Source organism: Spinacia oleracea, chromosome 4 (assembly GCF_020520425.1).
Source record: "Spinacia oleracea cultivar Varoflay chromosome 4, BTI_SOV_V1, whole genome shotgun sequence".
Taxonomy (NCBI): domain Eukaryota; kingdom Viridiplantae; phylum Streptophyta; class Magnoliopsida; order Caryophyllales; family Amaranthaceae; genus Spinacia; species Spinacia oleracea.
The window spans coordinates 26,507,829-26,528,159 of NC_079490.1; the positions used below are offsets into that span (position 1 = coordinate 26,507,829).

General features: G+C 36.6%; 1 protein-coding gene across 1 annotated transcript; it reads left to right on the forward strand.

Annotated features, from left to right (window-relative positions):
* Positions 1 to 833: 833 nt before the first annotated feature.
* On the forward strand, positions 834 to 18,145 carry LOC110789919 (uncharacterized). The gene is made up of 12 exons (XM_021994642.2): positions 834 to 1,009; positions 1,091 to 1,131; positions 2,456 to 2,553; positions 2,694 to 2,774; positions 3,383 to 3,465; positions 3,833 to 3,884; positions 5,675 to 5,764; positions 13,221 to 13,289; positions 13,382 to 13,483; positions 14,769 to 14,837; positions 16,916 to 16,972; positions 17,835 to 18,145. Exons 1-12 carry the CDS (start codon positions 939 to 941, stop codon positions 17,919 to 17,921), a joined length of 900 nt encoding a protein of 299 aa, XP_021850334.1. The 5' UTR covers positions 834 to 938; the 3' UTR covers positions 17,922 to 18,145.
* The last annotated feature ends 2,186 nt before the right edge of the window (positions 18,146 to 20,331 follow it).

A 20,331-nucleotide genomic window follows, 5' to 3' on the forward strand; every position in this document is an offset into this window, starting at 1 on the left:
CTTATCACTATACTTTATAACTAGGTATATAAAACGCTTCTTTTACACGTTTTATAAACTTTATAGCGCGTTGAGTTGGAGAACGCCTCTAAGGCGTCCTATAAAGTGTATTTCAACAGTACTCTATGCCCTTTTTTGTAGTAGTGGAACGCATATAAATAATTTAAAATTTCATAATATCTAAGTTATTGTATGTCGAGCAATATAACTAGGTAAATTCTTATAAAACTTTACAAAATTCTCGGGTCAAAATGCTAGTTTCTTATTAAAAAGAAAGCATAAGAAATTAATATTCTCAAAATAAGTCACCAACCTCTCATCTTCTATGCACTCCTTATAAATAAATCTACTAATTAACAACCATTTTTGTTATATATTACACAATCAACTCTATAAAAATAATACTTTAGTTCTTACTGAAAGTTTATGCTTTAATATGTGACTAGCCAAGTACATTGCGAGAAAAAAAAATGTGATTAGCCAAGTACATTGCGAGAAAAAAAAAAGAAGTGAAACATACTATTTATATACATTAATTTTCTTTACTGTAATACTACAATTTAGATTTTTCATCATATAACAGGTGTATTACATTGTTTCACTATGTAAATGCTTTTAGCTAGATTATATCTAATTTCTTCATATGAACTTTTTGAACAAATTTTCTAACATACTCCTATTATTTATTACGATTAGTTATCATAACGTAATTTTTAATTTTTATAATCTCGCACGCATAGCGTGCACATAAGACTAGTTAAATAATAAATCAGTTACTTTGTATTAAACTTTGTGCCGATCAAACCGGTTTAAGTATTCAGGGAACTTCCTCTCAATTACGAACTCACAAAGGGTCCTCTTTAAACCCTTTCCTTCCCGCAAAACCCTTCTTTCCTCCCCAGCATTGTCCAATCTACATAACTCTATTTTGATCGAAAATGGCGCTTTTACGATCCAATGCTATTCGAAATTTATCAAAATTGTCTCGGATTCAACAACATTCCTTTGCGTAAGATTTTCATTTTCAATTTTTTCCCTCATTTTTGGGAACTATTTTGATTTATTTGATCCAAGATTCAATTTTTTGTAGTCTGGGAAGCTCAAGAAGTTACTCTAATGCTGTTATCAGTGGTACCAATTCTCAGTTCTATGCTTAATTTTTCTGCCATTTTGTCATAAGTTGTGAAATTTGATTTTGATGCTATTTTGGTTTAATTTTGTTTTTATATTAGTATAGTTGAAGATTTTAGTGCTAAGTTGTTTGTGGGATTAGGTAGGTTAAATTCATAGGGAATGACTGCTAAATGTGGAGGAAACATGGAATTCATTTCAAATGATGTAATTCAAATCCGGGAATTAATGTAATGTTTGGGAAATTTTAGGAATTCAAATTCCAGAATTTCCAATTTACCAAGTTGTTCGGAAAGTTCAGATTTCAACTGAAAGTTTAATGAAAAACAAAAAAGAAAATTTAATGATAAATCAATTACATGGCAAAGTTAGTTTGATCCCAATTGAAAAAATTATTAGCAGAAGGCAGAAGCATCAATTCTTGATAAAAAAAAAGTGGGAAAATAAACCCTAAGTCTATAACTTTCCAAAATAACTCTCAATAACAAAGCCCAAAGACCAGATTCTAATTGTATTTTCTTCAATTCAATATGAAATCGCCATTTTCTTTTGGTCTTCTATCTCTTTTCCTCCATATTTCTCTCTCCTTGAACTCCAATTAATGGCCATACAGAGGAACAAGAATTTCTAATTTAGTGTCGGTGGAAATGGTTGTCTTGATGGTGGCGGAGGTAGTGGTGGTGGTAGTAGAGGAGGAGAAGAAGAGGAAGAGAGTAGGTACAAGAGAGGAGAGAGAAAGTGCCAGAGAATTTTGAGAAGTCCTGTATGTTTTTCAAGTGATAGAGAATAGTTGAAACTTGCTGCTCAATGAGTAATTTCAAATGACACGTTAGAATATGTCATTTATAATTACTTAATTTTGGGCCTTTTGTAAATACCTTTGGAATTGGGCCAATTCCAAAATTTCAAATTCTCTGCTTCCCAAACAGAGGATTTGCCCTATCCAAACATAGCATCAAGGGATTTTAAGTTTTCCGAAGTTGGTAATCGAGTTCAAATATGTTGTTGGATGGGCGGTCAGGCGTAATTTTATGGCAAGTGCGATTGATATTTGAGAATACTTGAAATAAAATGGGTGGTTCTAGTTTGAGCAAACTTGTTCCTGGGTTCTGTATGTATGCTCTTTAGTTATAAAGATTCTGCCTTTGAAAAAATTTATGTAGCATAACAAAATCAATATGCTCCCGTGTGATTTCAACCACCCTGCTCTTCTGTTTTGCAAACACTGAGAGAGTGAGAGTAGATGATAATTTCGAACTCCACTAGAATGTTGATTCTGTCAAGTAGAAATTTATACTTACATGATTCTTTTGGGTGTTATTAGGGCCTCAAGGTAACTCCTGCAGCTCAAATTCTTTTTCATACAAGAGTCATAACTATCCACTGATTTGTGGCAGAGCAGGGGTGCTTCGTTCTTCGATGGTAGAAACCTTGCACTTAGTGTATTATTTTGTCTGTTTTCTGAATTCATAAAAGAATTTTTAATCTGTTTTTGTCTGATTTCCTTACATGATCATGACTTGTTATACGTTTTGTGACTTTTCTCTCATCCTTTGTTTCAGGCTGCTGAGTTGTCAGTGTTTTTATGTGAAGCTAGGTCATTGTCAACAAAAGCAAAAGCCCCTCCTCAAGGACGGGCAATGGTAAAGTTTCTTCCACTCGTAGTAATTTTCTCCCTGGTGGCACTAGTTAACTGTACGTCTGTCTCTGCTACTTTATTGAAGAGCATCACATGGGGTGTTACAAATTAATATTGCAAAATCATGACATATTCCCATACATCAATATTATAAAATGATTCTCCATGTGCAATGTTGTAGAATGACTTGTAATTTCGAATTGAAAAGAATTGGATAAAGCTACCTATATATTGATTTGAAGGGATTACAAAATTGTAGACCAGTACATTACATGTAATAAAAACTTGCAGCAGTGCTCTTGTGTCCTATTTTGTACGTGCCTTAAGTACTGTGATTTCCTCTCCTTGAGATAGAAGCACTCGCCTTATAATTTTGTTCTTACTCTGCAATTATGCATGTACCTGTTGTTCCTAAAGCTACATAGAAATATTACTTTAGTTATATGATGAATGTCAAATATATGTATTTCTCCATCTATGCCTTTCTGTTATTTGAACATTTTAAATGAGCTTTGTATGCTAACAGAGAAAATTTCTTTCCCTTATTAATTTGTTTTTGGCAAGAAACTACCAAAAGAAAGCTGAATGTTTTTGCATAATGTTACTATGCAGGGGACCATGCAAGTCACCATGCTCAGCCCTGGATTTATCTATGAACCATATGCGCCTCGCGAACCAATCTCTTTCTTGAAAAGGTGGTTTTTTTTAAAAGAAATTATCTTCCAACCCACCAAAAATGACATATCATGAAGTTTAAGAAAAAAATATTTGACTTCAATGTGCTTCATTCAAACTGCAATACTGACACTAATCACAGCACTAATATCAGTATTTCAAAAGAAATTACTCGTAAAATTTTAATTAGATTTACTCGTAAAATTCTAATTTTAATTACTCGTAAAATTCTTCGTGAGATTTATGTTCTTTTTTGCTTTGTTTGTTCTTAGTTTCCATTTAGAAGTTCTGTTTTGTTCTTATCCTCTATATTATGCATTAAACTTGCAAAGGATTCTTTGATTTTTTTCCCCTTATGGTGGAAACCTTCTTTATGTTTCGGTTTAGATGGTTCACTAGAAGTGGATGGGGAAGAACAAAGGAAGACATGATCATAGAGGTAAAGTTTTTCAATTTAGCATATTAACTTCCCCAATAGCTCTGTTTTTGTTCTGAAATAATTCAGGCCTTTTTGAGTTATTGTATCAGTAAAATCTATTACCTCCGCTGTTCCAAATTTATTGCACCATGTAGGTTAAAAAGAAGAATCTTGGTAGTGGGTTAAAAGAAGAGAGCGAAAGACAAAAATACAAACTTGCCCATGTGATTGAAACATTAAATAAATCAACAAGAGTTAACATGTAAGGGTATATAAGTATTTGTAGTGTGAAAGCAAATATTTTATTTCCTAAAATGGAAATGGTACAATATTTGTGAAACTTCCTTGAAAGACACATGGTGCAATAATATTGGAACGGAGGGAGTATATGGTTTCTTATCTGATCTATTATAACTTCTTGACATATTCTCACTTTTGTATATGCTTTGACTTTCGTCTGACTTTACAGTTAATACGCTAATGCAGTTTCTCAATATATAAATGAGAGAATTACTTGTATGGTCTATTAGCTTTTAGGTGATATATCCCAAGTGCCTTAGTTTAAAGGACCATGTCATTGATAAGACTGATGATAAAGCATAATGGGTAGGAAACCCGTGCCTTTAAATCTTGTGTAGATATTTTGTGCCAATAACACTGAGAAAGACAGCTCTGATTAAGTCTTCAGAGTATGAGGCCTGTGAGAGATTAAGAAGACCATATTACTCCACAGTAACACATGGCTAGAAGCCCTACACCAAAAATTTATGTCTTCTATTTTCAACTGCTACAATGACAACATTTGCAAAACAGCCATAAATTCACCAAACAACTTTAGATAATTTTACAACCCTTATTTCTAACGAACTTGATACGTGAAACTTGCAGATATTTTAAACAGAACCAGATTTCCAGCAATTTGGCCACAGTCTCTTAGAGCGTATGCCAAAGAACAAGAGCAGTCTTGTAGTTAAAAAAATAAGTGATTTTTGGTCTGAACCCTCTCATAACACATAACTAAGACGTTGGAAGAAAAAATTCAATTTGACCTCAGTCTGCAGCTTATTTATAAATATTATATTTATACCGACCAATGAGGTCTTGGCCTAGTGGCAAGTACGGAGGGCCTGTGTATGATAGGTCATTATCCACCATTCCACCCTCCTCGATTTGTAATTTGTAGTGCCCTTGTGCCTCATTTGGACCAAAAGAATATGAAATTTATACCAGACTGCTGTAGAAACAACTGCCTTCACTCTTTTTGGAATCTCTGATTTGCAAAGGTAAGTGGAGGGATTTTTGTTTGAATGAGGTATGAAATGACTGGCTTAAAGAATTTCCTCTAAACCCATTGATCTGGGAAGTTTCTGTTGACAGACATGAATTGCCAGGCTAGAGGAGTCCCCTCCCAACCCAATGCCATAAAAAAGAACAAGCCTTAGCGAATCTTTAGTATGTAACTGTTATTCTGTGGAGGAGACATAGGGTTATGGCGTTATTCTTACACCTTAAAAAAGTAAGTTTCAGAAAATATGTTCATGAAATAGGGATTAGTAAATTCAGATAAGAGCTACCAAGTACCAAGTCTATTTCCCAGCTACAAGGTAGTTTGTTGTAGGGCTAACGGCTAATAAGTTCTGATAGGTATAGATAAGGAGATTTTTGGTGATAAGAATGAAGTCCATGTCCTACACTCTCATCATATCTCTCTCTTTATCTTTTTTTTTTTTTCTGTTGCAGATATGTTAATGAAATTATATGTCCCATATACTTCTCTCTATTAGTCACTGTTGTCTGTCGTTTATTTGCAGCTCAAAAGCGCCTATGCTATTTCCAAATTGAGGAAATTTGGGTATTCAAAACAGGGGTTCTATAAAGAGGCTTTTGAAATATTTAAAGAGGTATGCCTTATTCTGTATCTGCTTTAGATCTGACTCTTTTATTTTCTGTCCTCGATGATTTTAGATACTTCTAATGGGATATAATGGGTGATTTAAGTTCTTACGGATTCTCACACAGGTACTGGTTATTTCGTGATATTTGTAAGCCATCTCGATCTAGTAGCAGGCTTCTCAACCTTTTGTATTTCCTATAGTGCAAACAAAAAATATTAAATGTTAGATGTAACTTAGAGGCCATTTGATTCTTAAAACCTTAAAGCACAGGAGAAGGTTTTAAGGTGCAAGGAATCAAGAAAAGAATTTGATTAAAATATTTAGTTCAAAGTGCAAATGAAATCATTCCCTTTTAGTCTGTAAAAAAAACATTTCTTCAAAACTTCACTCCCAACCTGCCATCCTCCTTTCTCTCTCTCTCTCCGCTTCCCTTTTCTATCACCACCACATATTTATGATCTCTCTAGTCCCTTCTCAGCCAACAACAACAACAACAACAACAAAGCCTTAGTCCCAAAATGATTTGGGGTCGGCTAACATGAATCGTCGTAGGAGATCGTCATTGTCGCCAATCAAACAAAAAAGGAGCAAGAAGTAATAAGAAAAACAAGGAAGAGAAAGTGGAATTAATGAAAGTAAGACAAGAGAAAAATGTATATATATTATAGAAGATATATTGTAAGAGATACTAAAAAATAAGTAAAGTTTAAAATAAATGAATAAGTAAAATAAGTATATTTCAAAATAGCATGTAAATTAAAAAATTAAAAGAATTTTAAAAATCGAATAAAAATAAAAATAAGAATAAAAAATAAAATAAAAATAGAAAGAAACAAAAACATGAAAACTGTATAAATCAACTGAAGTCATCAATGCATATTCTCTCCCTCCACTCTGTCCTATCCAACGCCATATTTTCCTCAATCCCAAGAAAGCTCATATCGTGCTCAATCACCTTCCTCCAAGTTTTCTTAGGTCTTCCCCTACCCCTTGCAATTCTATCACTTTGCCACCCTTCTATCCTCCTAACCGGGGCATCACTTGGTCTTCTGCTCACATGTCCAAACCATCTTAAACGATTTTCCATCATCTTAAACTCAATCGGTGCAACCCCTACTTTCTTCCTAATAATCTCATTCCTCAAACGATCCTTTCTTGTATGCCCACACATCCAACGTAACATGCGCATCTCCGCCACATTCATCTTGTGCACGTGACAATGTTTCACTGCCCAGCATTCTGTGCCGTATAACAAAGCCGGTCGAATTGCCGTGCGGTAAAATTTTCCCTTCAATCTTTGGGGCATGCATGAATCACATAGGAACCCCGTGGCACCTTTCCACTTCAACCAACCTGCTTTGATTCTATGGGCCACATCGCCATCCAATTCTCCATCCTTTTGGATAATAGATCCTAAATAACGGAACGTTTCAGAGCCTTGGACAATTTTCCCATCTAAGGTAATCTCCCTTGTCTCTCTATCTTGGACTCCACTAAACTTACACTCCATATATTCCGTCTTGTTTCTACTTAGCCTAAAACCCCGAGATTCCAACGTTTGTCTCCATAACTCCAACTTACTTTCCACTCCTTCTTTTGTTTCATCAATCAACACAATATCATCTGCAAACATCATGCACCAGGGAATACCATCTTGGATTGACCTCGTCAATTCGTCCATGTCTATAGCAAAAAGAAACGGGCTAAGTGCGGAACCTTGATGCACTCCAATCGTAATGTGGAATTCTTCGGTCTTACCAACACTAGTTCTCACACTCGTGCTAACTCCCTCATACATGTCCTTGATGATATCAATATACTTCCTCGGTATTCCTTTCTTACTTAATGCCCACCAAAGGATTTCCCTTGGTACCTTGTCTTATGCCTTCTCCAAATCTATGAAAACCATATGTAAGTCCTTCTTCTTATCCCGATAATTCTCCATTAGTTGCCTTATAAGATGAATGGCCTCCATAGTCGATCTCCTAGGCATAAATCCAAACTGGTTCTCCGAAATTTTCACACTTTTTCTCAGTCTTTGCTCAATAATCCGCTCCCAAAGTTTCATAGTATGACTCATTAGTTTGATTCCTCGATAGTTGGCACAATCCTGGACATCACCCTTATTCTTGTACAAGGGGATGATAGTACTCTTCCTCCACTCTAATGGCATCCTATTACTTCCCCAAATCTTGTTGAAAAGAGTTGTTAACCATACAACCCCTCTCTCTCCCAAGCATCTCCAGACTTCGATAGGTATACCATCGGGCCCCACTGCCCTCTTGCGTCCCATCTTTTTCAGTGCCATTTCGACTTCTCTCTTTTGAATTCTTCGCATAAAGTCTAGGTTAACCATATCCCTAGGGATAGTTGTATCCCCAATATCGCGCCCTTGATCCCCGTTGAACAAGCTATCAAAGTAGAACCTCCATCTATCTTTGATTTCCTTATCTCCCACCAAAACTTTTTGATCAACATCTTTCACACATTTAATCCTCCCGATGTCTCGCGTCTTTCTATCTCTCATTCGAGCAAGTCTATAGATATCTTTTTCACCTTCCTTTGTATCCAATCTTGCGTAAAGATCCTGATTCACCTTTGCTCTAGCCTCTCTTACGGCCTTCTTTGCTTCCCTTTAAGCCTCCTTGTACTTCTTGTAGTTCTCATCACTTCTACATTTTCCCAACTCTTTATAGCATTCTCGTTTGCTCTTTATAGCTTGTTGCACAACTTCGTTCCACCAAGATGTGTCCTTACTAGGTGGCATGATTCCTTTAGATTCCCCTAGGACCTCTTTCGCCACTCCCTTTATGGTGTGCTCCATTCTTGTCCATAATGAGTCTATATCCAAATCCATATCCCCGACCCAAATACCTTCACTTGCCACCTTTTCCACGAATTTTAGTTGTTGCTCCCCTTGAAGTTTCCACCACTTGATCCTAGGCTCCACTAGTGGTCTTCTCTTTCTTATATAACTTCTACCTCGAAAATCAAGTACCATAAGTCTATGTTGGGTTGCTGTACTCTCACCCGGAATCACCTTACAATTGGTGTAGCACTGTCTCAAAGCATTCCTTACTAAAAAGAAGTCAATCTGACTCACATTATCTCTACTCCTATAGGTTACTAGGTGAGATTCTCTTTTCTCAAACCAAGTGTTCATTATACCCAAGTCATATGCCAATGCAAAATCCAAAATAGCATTTCCCGCTTCATTCCGGTCCCCATACCCAAAACCACCATGAATGCTTTCAAATCCATCGCGACTCGAGCCTACATGTCCGTTGAGATCCCCACCAATGATGAGTTTCTCACTTCTAGGGACACGTTGCACCACTTCTTCTAAATCCTCCCAAAATTCTTGTCTAGTTGACGCATTTAGTCCTGCTTGTGGTGCATAGGCACTCACAATAGTTACAACCTCATCCCTTATCACAAGCTTAATACTCATAATTCGATCACTCTTTCGGGACACGTCCACTACATCATCAACATAATCTCTGTCAATAAGGATACCTACCCCATTCCTACCCCTAGTTTTTCCCGAATACCAAAGCTTATAACCCCATGGAGCTATTTCTCTTGCCTTGTTTCCAACCCACTTAGTCTCCTGCAAACATAATATGTTAATTCTCCTCCTTCTCATAACCTCTACTACTTCTACTAATCTCCCTGTCAAAGAGCCAATGTTCCAAGTCCCAAATCGCATCCTACTACCCTTACCCTTACCCCTGCCCTTACCATGAAACCTTGGATAGTTAACACCACCATCGGGTGGCGCGCCGCTTCCGGGCGACGGCCTAGCAACCCTTGCATATTTTCCACTACACCCGGGCCTAGGAAGTGTAGCGCACCCTTGCATATTTGACACCACCCCCAGGTGTAGGGGTGGCGCGCCGCTTCTGGGCGACGACCTAACAACCCTCACATATTTTTAACTACACCCGGGCTTAAGAGGTGTAGCGCGTCGCTGAGAAGGGGACGCCCCCACGATATTCCATTCCCTTCTCAGCCACTGTTTTTATTTTTACCCAAGCACACCGTGTATGGAGAAAAGGTTTTAGCCACTTCTAGGTGCCCAAATTGGACCATCAAAAGATAAAATCTTGCATCCATGGACAAAAAGAACCATAAGGAGGAGATAGTACTGTAGTAATTAGCATGGATGGCTTGGGACCATGGGAAGGTACATGGTCGATGTGGTTGTTGAGGTGGAGGTCTAGAACCACTGTTACCTGATATGCATACACTAGTATGAGATTGGTTACGGGTTGGTAATTCACGACGTAATTTTGGACCAAAATTTTACCGTTTTCATAATTTCATGTTATAATTTGCCTTTCGATCCACGATTCTTAGGGTGATTAGAGAATTAGGTAACAATGTCTTGAACGCCAACGTATTGAATTGCGGATTTGCGCTTGGGACTGTGATCACAGTAATGATCATGCATCGTGAAAGTGCACTTTGTAGTTTATTGTAGAAATTGATGTGGTAGAAAAGTGACAGGAATTCCACATGTCGCCTACTATCGGCCTGTGTCAGCCTCTATTGTACTCTCTATGTAAAAGTCCTTTATACACCTTTTGGTTTGTTAGTTTAAAAACCGAAAGTATAGGTCCAATTGTCATATATTGTCTGATATTTAAAAACCGAATGCTTGCATGTGGTTGTGGCCATAGGTTGTAGAGGTAGGATTGGTGGCGGCGAGCTGTTGTGACTGGTCATTGCTTTCATTGGCAGTAGTGGTAACATCCTGTGATTGTGCGAACCTTGAACCCTTAACCTGGTGTTTACACATAATATGTAAAACCACCAAAGCCAAGGAGGGCTAGGGATTGGTGATAGTGGTATTGGTAGAAGCTAATAGTTGAGGTCGAGTTGGAGTTGGTGTGGAGTTAGGATGGTATAGGCTTTGAAGGAGTTCCCCAAGTTCAATTGTGTGAGTTGTCGATCCAAAAAGTTTTTGAAGGGATGGGGATGTTGAGGGAATTAGGATGCAATGAACCAAGTGTAAGGGAAGGGCTTAATAGGTAGTGAGTGATATTAGGTAGAAGACAAATTAGGTAGGTGTAGTAGGATGGTTATAAATACTAGCACATTAGGTTATGAAAGCTATGTTGAGAAATTAGTAAAGCTTAGGCTTTGGAGAGTTGTGACCTCAAGTCACTACCTTTATATCCCATTTTGTGTTCATCAACTTTCAACCAAATTAAATATATCTCTACCATTAATTTTCTACCCAAAATTATCAGTTCATTACATTAGGTATCAGAGCGGTACAGTTCTGGGAGGGATTATTGATCTGATTTTTCTGAGTTTCAAGAAAAAAAAAAAAAGAAAAAGTAAAAAAATTAAAATAATATGGAGTTCAACAGATCTGATTCGAAATTTCAAGAGTGGGATGAGATATTCCAAAAATGTAAGGAAGATCTCGTGAGAAACATTATGGAAGGTCTTTCTCCGATTTTTTCTTCGTTTCGGCAGGAATTAAAGGAAATCACGGAGAAGTTTACTGAAATTAAAAAGGAGAAAGAAGAATTTAAAGAGGACAACCAGGAGGATCTGCAGCGGATTTTTGAGGGTCTGACATCAAACTTGGTGGAAGATGTTGAAGGTGAACCACCAAGGGAAGGATTTGAGAAAGGCAGTGCTGGTGGTGGCGGGTTAGGTGGTGGTCCAGGAAGAGAAGAAAACGGGTTCACCAAAGGTGGATCTGGGGCAAGCGGGTCGGGTGGTGGACCCGGATATTTGTCCACCGAAGATGATGTAGCTGGTGGATATGCCGAGGGACAAGGTACTTTTGCCGGCCAATTTCATGGAGGCGCCGCTGGTGGTAGATCGAGTGGAAGTGGATCGGGTGGCCTAGGTTTCTTTGTTGGCGAATCGATACCGATGGTTGATGGTGGAACCACCTCATGTGGTGGGGCTGGTGGCCCAGGTTTCGTTGTTGGCGAATCGGCGGTTGGTGGTAGACCCGCCTCTCGTGGTGGGGCTGGTGGCCTGGATGTGGAAGGATTCGCGACGGATGGGCCAGGTGGTGGATCTGGAGATTTTTCCGGTAAGGACACCGTTGAAAGCTCATGTTTCTTCATCGAGGAGAATTGTGGGGGTGGAGCACAGAAATTGCAGAAGATTTACGGAAGAAGGTTTAGTGAGTCATTGGTTGGCTTGGAGAAAAAGTTAATTGAACAAAGTGAAGACACATTTAAGAAAGCTAAACCACGTGTTAAACATTCAGCCTTCAATATGGTCTATTTGAATTATTTTCTGATCAATGAGGACTTCACTTTTTATGGGCCTACCACATCAAAGCCCAATTTTAGTTGTCATCCCATTTCTCCAGCCCAAATTTTCAAAACAACCAACTCCACACAATCTTTTAAACCCCACTTCTCTACCCATCAACCCACACTGCCATCGAATTGCAAAACCAAGTTTCAAACCTTTCATCCATAACTGAACCCAATTCAACAATTAATAACCCCAGACCATCTACCACATTAATCTATCATTACCCACAAAATTTATACCAACATTCCGTTGTTAATTTCCCCAACTTAAAACCTTACAATTCCAAGTCAATAACCCAAACCTTACTTCCAGCTCATGACAGCTTCAAGGATAATTTCTTCTTAGCTACACTACTAGAGGAGGCACAAGGACTTACCAGTAAAGAGCTTAGGCGCCAATGGAAACCAAACGTCAATGTCAGAAAACAGAATGGCACTGACCATTGCTTCCGAGGCTGTGAATTCTCTGCTAATTACTACCCACCTTGAGGACAAGGTGGAAGTTTAGGGAGCCGGTATTGCAATGAACCAAGTGTAAGGGAAGGGCTTAATAGGTAGTGAGTGATATTAGGTAGAAGACAAATTAGGTAGGTGTAGTAGAATGGTTATAAATACTAGCACATTAGGTTATGAAAGCTATGTTGAGAAATTAGTAAAGCTTAGGCTTTGGAGAGTTGTGACCTCAAGTCACTAACTTGGAGATTGGTGGCCTCAAGTCACTACCTTTTATATCCCATTTTGTGTTCATCAACTTTCAACCAAATTAAATATATCTCTACCATTAATTTTCTACCCAAAATTATCAGTTCATTACATAGGATACCATAGGATGAACTCTGAACTTACTGAAGAAAATGGAGAAGGGTAATAAAAGAATGTAAGAATGCCAAATTAACTTTCCCATTTCTAAATAGCTTATTAAAGGAGTGTAGGTATTATAGTTATTAGTCCATGACAAGTCCGATCACGCATTAGAAAGTAGATACATATGTATGAAAAGGTTCATCAGCATAAAATCTTGACTTGTCACCACTAATTGGTTGTTTTACTTCGTAGTTCACTTTCTTATGCTTAGTGGTGAATGTCTTACGAAGCAGACCATTTTTTTTTATATAGTTTTTTAAAATTTTTATGTATTGTGTCAATTAATAAGATTGTGGGTTCCACAGATAAATACTTCCCTGGCACATGGTGATAAAACTTCATTGAGGAAATTAGTTACGGACAAAACGTTCTCAGTAAGTTGATAATCAAGTTTTTGTTTTATAATTAGCCCGGGAGATCTTTTCTGTAACTTACTTGAAGTTTTGACAAAGCTAAATGCATACAGGTCCTGAAAAATGATATTAAAAACAGAGAAACTATGTGGAGCACAGTCTACTGGGAATTGATTGAGCCAGCAGTTAAAATTCGAACTCTGCGAGCTAGACTGGCAAGTTTCTTTATGTCACACTATTTCGGTAAAGTTATTCAATATTGGTTGTAAAAGAGGAAGCCTGTTAAGTTGACTGGGCAACTTTGAAACTGTGCAGTGAAAATCCTTTAAACTTTTCTTGTTTCATCAAGCTTTTCTTGGTGTGCTTTTGTTCACAAGTTAATTGTGGTATTAGTCTATTAGAAAGGCAACATTGAAACTGTACAGCGAAAACTCTTTTAAACTTTTCTTGTTTCATCAAGCTATTCTTGGTGTTCTTTTGTTCACAAGTTAATTGTGGTATTTTCTTGGCTACTAAAATATGCTTCTCCATTGTCTTTTAAATACCCAAACTTCCAAGATTAATAACGAGTTTATAATTATATCATGGATTCATGCTATTCTCTTTCTTTTGTTTATCTTCTGTTTCTACCCTTAGCTATCCTTGACTTTTTTAGTGGCTTACTATAACATGACAAAAAGACTGTTTCTCAGTGGGATAAGATGTCTTCCTCTCTGGAATGAGGTGCTTATTCAAAAGGATTAATATTCAGAGTTGCAAATGGAAACTTGTATGTTGGAAGTCCGAGTTTTTTTTAATCAAAATAAGGAGGGTAACATTCTCTAGCTTGCCTAAGTCCATTTCTGTTATCCTTCTTGCCTTGCAATCTGGAGATATCTGAGAGATATGTCTTGTAGGCTGCATTGAACAATGAGAGTTTGCATCGAGTTAATTGAAATAAAGCTTTAAAAAAAAGAAAAAAGGATAGCATTCTTTGGTACTAGATCCTTTTCTTTGAAGTAAGTTTCTGAGGGGAACTAGCTTTATGGATCTGCTAAGGATCAAAAATTGTTGTGTAAGGTCAGAAAGACGAATTATGGTGAAAGAGAGATGAGTTGGTTCTGATTCCCGCATCATTAAGGATTGCCTCTCTTAAGGAGGATACACCGATACAGTCCAGGTCCAGGTGGTGTCTTGGAATGGGAAATCATTAGGATATTACCTTTATGACCTGGACCTTTACCAAATTTACTTGAGGTCCTATCATTAAGCACACTAGAAGGATGCCTACCCCTGATGGATGGCGAGGCTACCAATGTCAGTGTTGTTACGTAGATGTGGTCTTTTTTAGAGTATGGTTTCCTTATGCTAGTGAAAAATTACTTAGTAGCTTATTTCAGTGTGGAAATATGCAAACATAGATATTGACGATATTGTGGTTCATTCTAATTGTTTTGTTCAAGCAAGTCTATGTATTCCTCGTTTTGAAGTGATTTTTATACCTTACTATTCTGATTTCAGATTGGTGTTGACCGCAACGACCTTAAAAAAGTTTTCATACAGCTCACTCTTGAGTTTCTTACAAAGCAGGTATTTTTCAGTTAAATGAAACACCCAAGTGACAATATCTAGTTAACTGCTGCATGATGGCTTTTGTTTAATGTTGCTTAAATTTGTATTTATGTACTTAAAATGCACACTAGAAGGGGGTGTGTCATTGCTAGTTTTAAAACTGCTATCGATCTGGTCAAAGGTTGATTATCAATTTCATAAACAGTATAGGAGTATACATTTCATGTTTCTATAATACAAGCCTTTGGTGATGCCACTAGAATGTTTAAGGAGATGAAGAGATGTCAACAATAAGCATTTGATGTGATCTTTGTGACATATGGCTTGGCATGGGCATGCATTATGTTACATGATAAGCGTATGGGAATGGAAAACACCGAATGATGGAAAGCTGTCTATGTTGAATCGGGTACCTTACGTATGAACAATTTGAATTTCAACATTGATTGCAATTAGTAAACAAAAATTAGAATCTTAAGTATTGAATTGCATTGGTAAACTGATACATTTTGAATTACTGATAAAGGCATAAAGCACTTTGAAAGTCTAACCACCAAAAAATTATTAAACAGAACAAGTAGTAGCAAAACAATATGAAGTCCTGAGTTTATTTATTTGTTATTCGCGTATCCTTCTAGTGCTTGTCAATGTCCAAAAGTTAAGCTAACCAACTTGAAACGTAGAATTCTTTGCCTATTAGATGTTCTAATAACTCCAAACCCCATATTAAGAGCTAATTATGTGCTGCAACGAACTTTGTTACGGATTAGGCTTCAGATTGATAGAAAATAATACGATCTCAGGCTCGGCTTACTACCCATGAACGGGACTTTTCTTCCTTTTCTCTGTGACGGACACCTTCCTATAATTCAGCCCACAAATAAATTGTATTTAGATTGGATTCATTGTTCATTAAAAGCTTCATGTCAACACAAAAATCCCTTCTTTGTCTTGATATATAGACAACTATTCACGTAGGAATATTCTTTCACTAGCATCTTCTCCAATATTTTAAATTTCACTAGCATCTTCTCCAATATTTTAAAAAGCTTGGAAGATTCCAGAAACAATTTTTTCTATCACAATTGAGAGCTCACCAAGGGGCTTTATCAAGCAACAGATTGCAAGTAGTTATGTTATAAAAAAGTAGATTAAGATCAATTCCCGGTATGGGAATGTTGTATACTCTTTATCTAGCTGGAAACGTATCCTCCATTCCCCCATAATTAGCAATGTGGAGTTCGAAGTCATGGTGGTCTAACTATGGGTCAGTAATTCCAATACTTCAAATACTGGTAGACTTTGCCATAAATTTGTCACAACCCATAAGTAGCTCTCCAACAAAGAGGTTTGGAGTACTTGATCATTCTAAGATCAGATGTCTACTTCACTTCGTAACAAGCTACAAGGGATGCCCTTGTAGGACATGGGATTTGGATCTTGTGAACTTTAATTAGAAAGTTGTGGTATTGGTGAACAGGAGGTGGTAGGGAAAGGGAGCAATCGAGCAATCAAGTCATATAAGAGACAAAGACTTTCAACATTTCCTGGTGGTTAGATTTAGTTTTGGACTTTGACAAGCGCTAGAAGAAAAACGAAAAAAAAGAATTAGGATTTATTGTTTGTTTCTCCCGTTATCAACTTCGTACCCAATGTACTTGATTAACCATAGGTAACGCTCCGCGTATCTGTACTAATATTCCTTGCTGATTCAAATCGCGTACCATATATGTATTTAACCTTCACTAATGTACATGCTATGCTTGAGTGGAATTTTACTCTGACGGATGGCAACTTTGTGTGTGTGTGTGTGCGCGCGCGTGTGTGTTGGGGGGGGGGGGTTGGAGGGGGGAGGGGATGGGACAAGAGAGACGGAGAGGTTGAAGAAAAGGATAGAAAGAAGGGGGAAGACTGTAAGATTGACTGTTGGCATTGGTATATAGTTCTTACGAAGTATTAACTAAAACTCTGTTTCTTCATTTTATGTAATTCTATTTCGTTTCTTTTCATTGTGTTGCACCACATGTGCTCTTTAATGTGTTTTCTTATTTTGCAATGGGAAGCTGAATCACTTGAATGTGGTGATTTTCTTGCAGAAGTTTGAGGCTTACAATTCTGAAGGCACTGCTGTTGCTGGAGATAAAAATAAAGAGGTAGTGTTATGTGCTTCATCTTATTGTATTGGCTAGTTGGCTGTGTAATTTTGGTTAATGTTAGGTGAATTGTCTTGATTTTGCTGGAAAAAGTCTTATAACATCCACATGGAAATATTTGGCAAGACTTCTCGTTTTCAGCTTTTGTGATTGCAGCTAAAGATTATAGACATGGAGACACTAAGGCCCGATTATCTGTATTAGAATGGCTAGAACGGAGTTACCTGAACAAAAATCTGACCTGAAAATGCTAATCCATCTTAACCCCAAAACCTGGATAACCCAAATTCATACAAAACCAAATTGAATTTTTGCTAGCCTGATAATTACATCTTTGTACACCTTTTCTACCTACTCACCACCTCTCCTCGTAACAAGAGTCTAAATGGGTACATCAAAACAAAAGGGGGTATGTTTGGTTAAGGTTTCAGTATTGTTGACATGAACCAAAAATTGGCCTGAAATTCTCGTTTGAGGTACTATTCCTCTTGAATTGTGTACTGTCACTGAATCCCTCTTTCCTCTCTTTATACCATCTCTCCCCCCCCCCCCCCTCCCCCTCTCTTCCACCAAACAGAGGGAGTGCGTTTGGTTAAGGCATGAACCAAAAATTGACATGAACCCCCTCCCCACACACACAACAGAGGGAGTACATTTGGTTAAGGTTTGAGTACTGTTGACATGAACCAATAATTGACCGAAATTTTCGTTTGAGTACTCCTCTTGAATGGTTTGAATTGGGGAGACTTAAATCCTAAAAATTGTGGCATCTTAATTCCTGAAAATGTCGTTTTATCAAATCGTGGGTTTATCTCAGTTAAAAAATTGCCTCTATTTCTTGCTGATTCCAATGTTTGTGCAGATACTTGTTCGCGATATATGGGTATTTGAGAAATCTCTCTTTCACCCTGGAGCATATTGGCGCCTCTGTGGACGAATTCTCCTTTAGAAGATATTACTAGTTTGACTCGATTGTAATGTCATATACAATACAGTTGCAAGGCAAATTTGCTGCTGCACAAAATTTTGTAAGTTGAACATGTGTTGTCATTCTAGCTTGATGTGGGTTTCAGGCAAAAGTTAATCCTGTTCTCGTCAGTCGTCAATAGTATTTCCATCCAAGTTGTATAAATTATGGATATGTGATTTATTCTAGTGGTTTAAAATTTCTCATGGCTTATATCTTAATGTTGAAGTTTCAGTTACATATGGGTATGAAAATCTGGGTGGGAAAAGGAAAGAATATTTCTTCTGTGGATAACCAAACCAGTGTATTAACGGGAGCAAGACAAGCTCAAGTTTCCAATAACATTCCTATGAGGAGAACCACAATATACCCCTCCGTCCCGGAATACTCGACCCGGTTTGACCGGCACAGAGTTTAAGGGACTTGAATTGACTTATTTAATTTAATAGGTAGTAGTTGATAGTGGGGTATTATTTTAATGTAGTTAGTGGGAGGTGGGTTAAAAGGTGAGGTTAGGGGAAAGTAGGGGTTGAATATTTAATTATTTTTTGTATGGAGTAGGGGGTAGGTGTGTTAATATAGGTGGAGTGAGAAATAATATAATATTGTTAGAATATTTCCATTTTTAGAAACAGGTCAAGTATTAAGGGACGACCCGATAAGGAAAACAGGTTAAGTATTCCGGGACGGAGGGAGTAATGGACTAGCAAAAGTTTATACGTACGGTTTCTTACTGAAATTATTGTGGGTTTTCAGGAAAGGGAAAGGGAATGATGGGGTTTCATTCCATTTGTTGTTGTTTGTTTGGTGGTTTTTGTCATTCCCTTTACCCTATTTTCTTTTTCACTTACCCCCAAATCCCTCTACATTGATACCCTACCACCCCCCAAGGTTTGCCATTCCCTTTCCCTTGACCACTCTTTATAAATAATAAATAATAATTAATAAATAATAATAATAATAATTAATAATTAATAATAATAATTAATAATTAATAATTAATAATTAATAATTAATAATTAATAATTAATAATTAATAATTAATAATTAATAATTAATAATTAATAATTAATAATTAATAATTAATAATTAATAATTAATAACTAATAATTAATAATTAATAATTAATAAGTAATAAGTAATAATTAGTAATTAGTAATTAGTAATTAGTAAGTAGTAATTAATAATTAGTAATTAATAATTAATAATTTGATACTTAATAATTAATAAATAAAATTAATAATTAATAATAAAAATTAATAATTAATAATTAACAATTAATAATTAATAATTAACAATTTATAATTAATAATTCATAATTAATACTCCCTCCATTTCTTTTTTATGTATCCATTTGGAATCTGGTGTGGTTTTTAAGAAAATTGGAATATTGATTTGTATGGGTATAAGTGTAATGATTGGGTGTAAGAGAAATGATTGGGTTTAAGAGAATATAATAAATAAAGGAGTGAAAAAATAATAAAGAAATAAGGTAAGAGAGAGGAGTGATAATGATGGGTGATAAAGGAGGTGAGAGAGTGGGTATATGGGGAAGGGAAAAGAATTAAATATTATGGGTGGGGAAAATTAGGTGGGAATATGGGTAGAATCTTTAGGTATTTTGGTAATTAGATAGAAATGTAAGGGTATTTTAGGATAAAATGTATGTCCAAAAATAGAATAGATTCTAAATGGATACAACAATATGAAATGCTTAAAATGGAAACGGATACAACAAAAAGAAACGGAGGGAGTAATTAATAATTAATAATTAATCATTAATAAGTAATAATTAATAATTAATAATTAGTAATTAGTAATTAGTAATTACTCCCTCCATTCCTTTTTGTTCTTCCCATTTCCTTTTTTAGCATTTCTTTTTGTTCTTCCCCTACTGAATCTTTACTATTTTTGGCTATAGTTTTTTTACCAATTTACCCTAAGATTCCCCACTATTTACCAAAAATACCCTAAGATTCTACCCTTTCCCACCCACTTTTACCCCACCCACCTTATTTAATTATTTAACCTAACCCTACCCCCCCTCCCTTTATTACCCGTCCCTTTCTCATTCTGATTTCACTCTCTCACCTCTGATTTCTCTCTCTCTCATTCTGATATATCTCTCTCACCTCTTCGGATCTCTCTCTCTCTCTTATTTCACTCACTCTCTCTCTCTCTTAAAATCCCTCCCCTGTTCTTGAGAAAACCCTAGGTTTTCCGCCTCTGATCTGGGTTTTCCTCTCCAAATCTCACAAATCTGAAACGTTTTCGCCGAAAAACTTTCATAAAAATTACTCGGATTCATTTTCCGATCAGATCCCCTCTATTTTTGTCCCCTTTTTGGTCCCTAATCGTCGCTGATCTTTGTTTTTCTGGTACGTTATGGGTT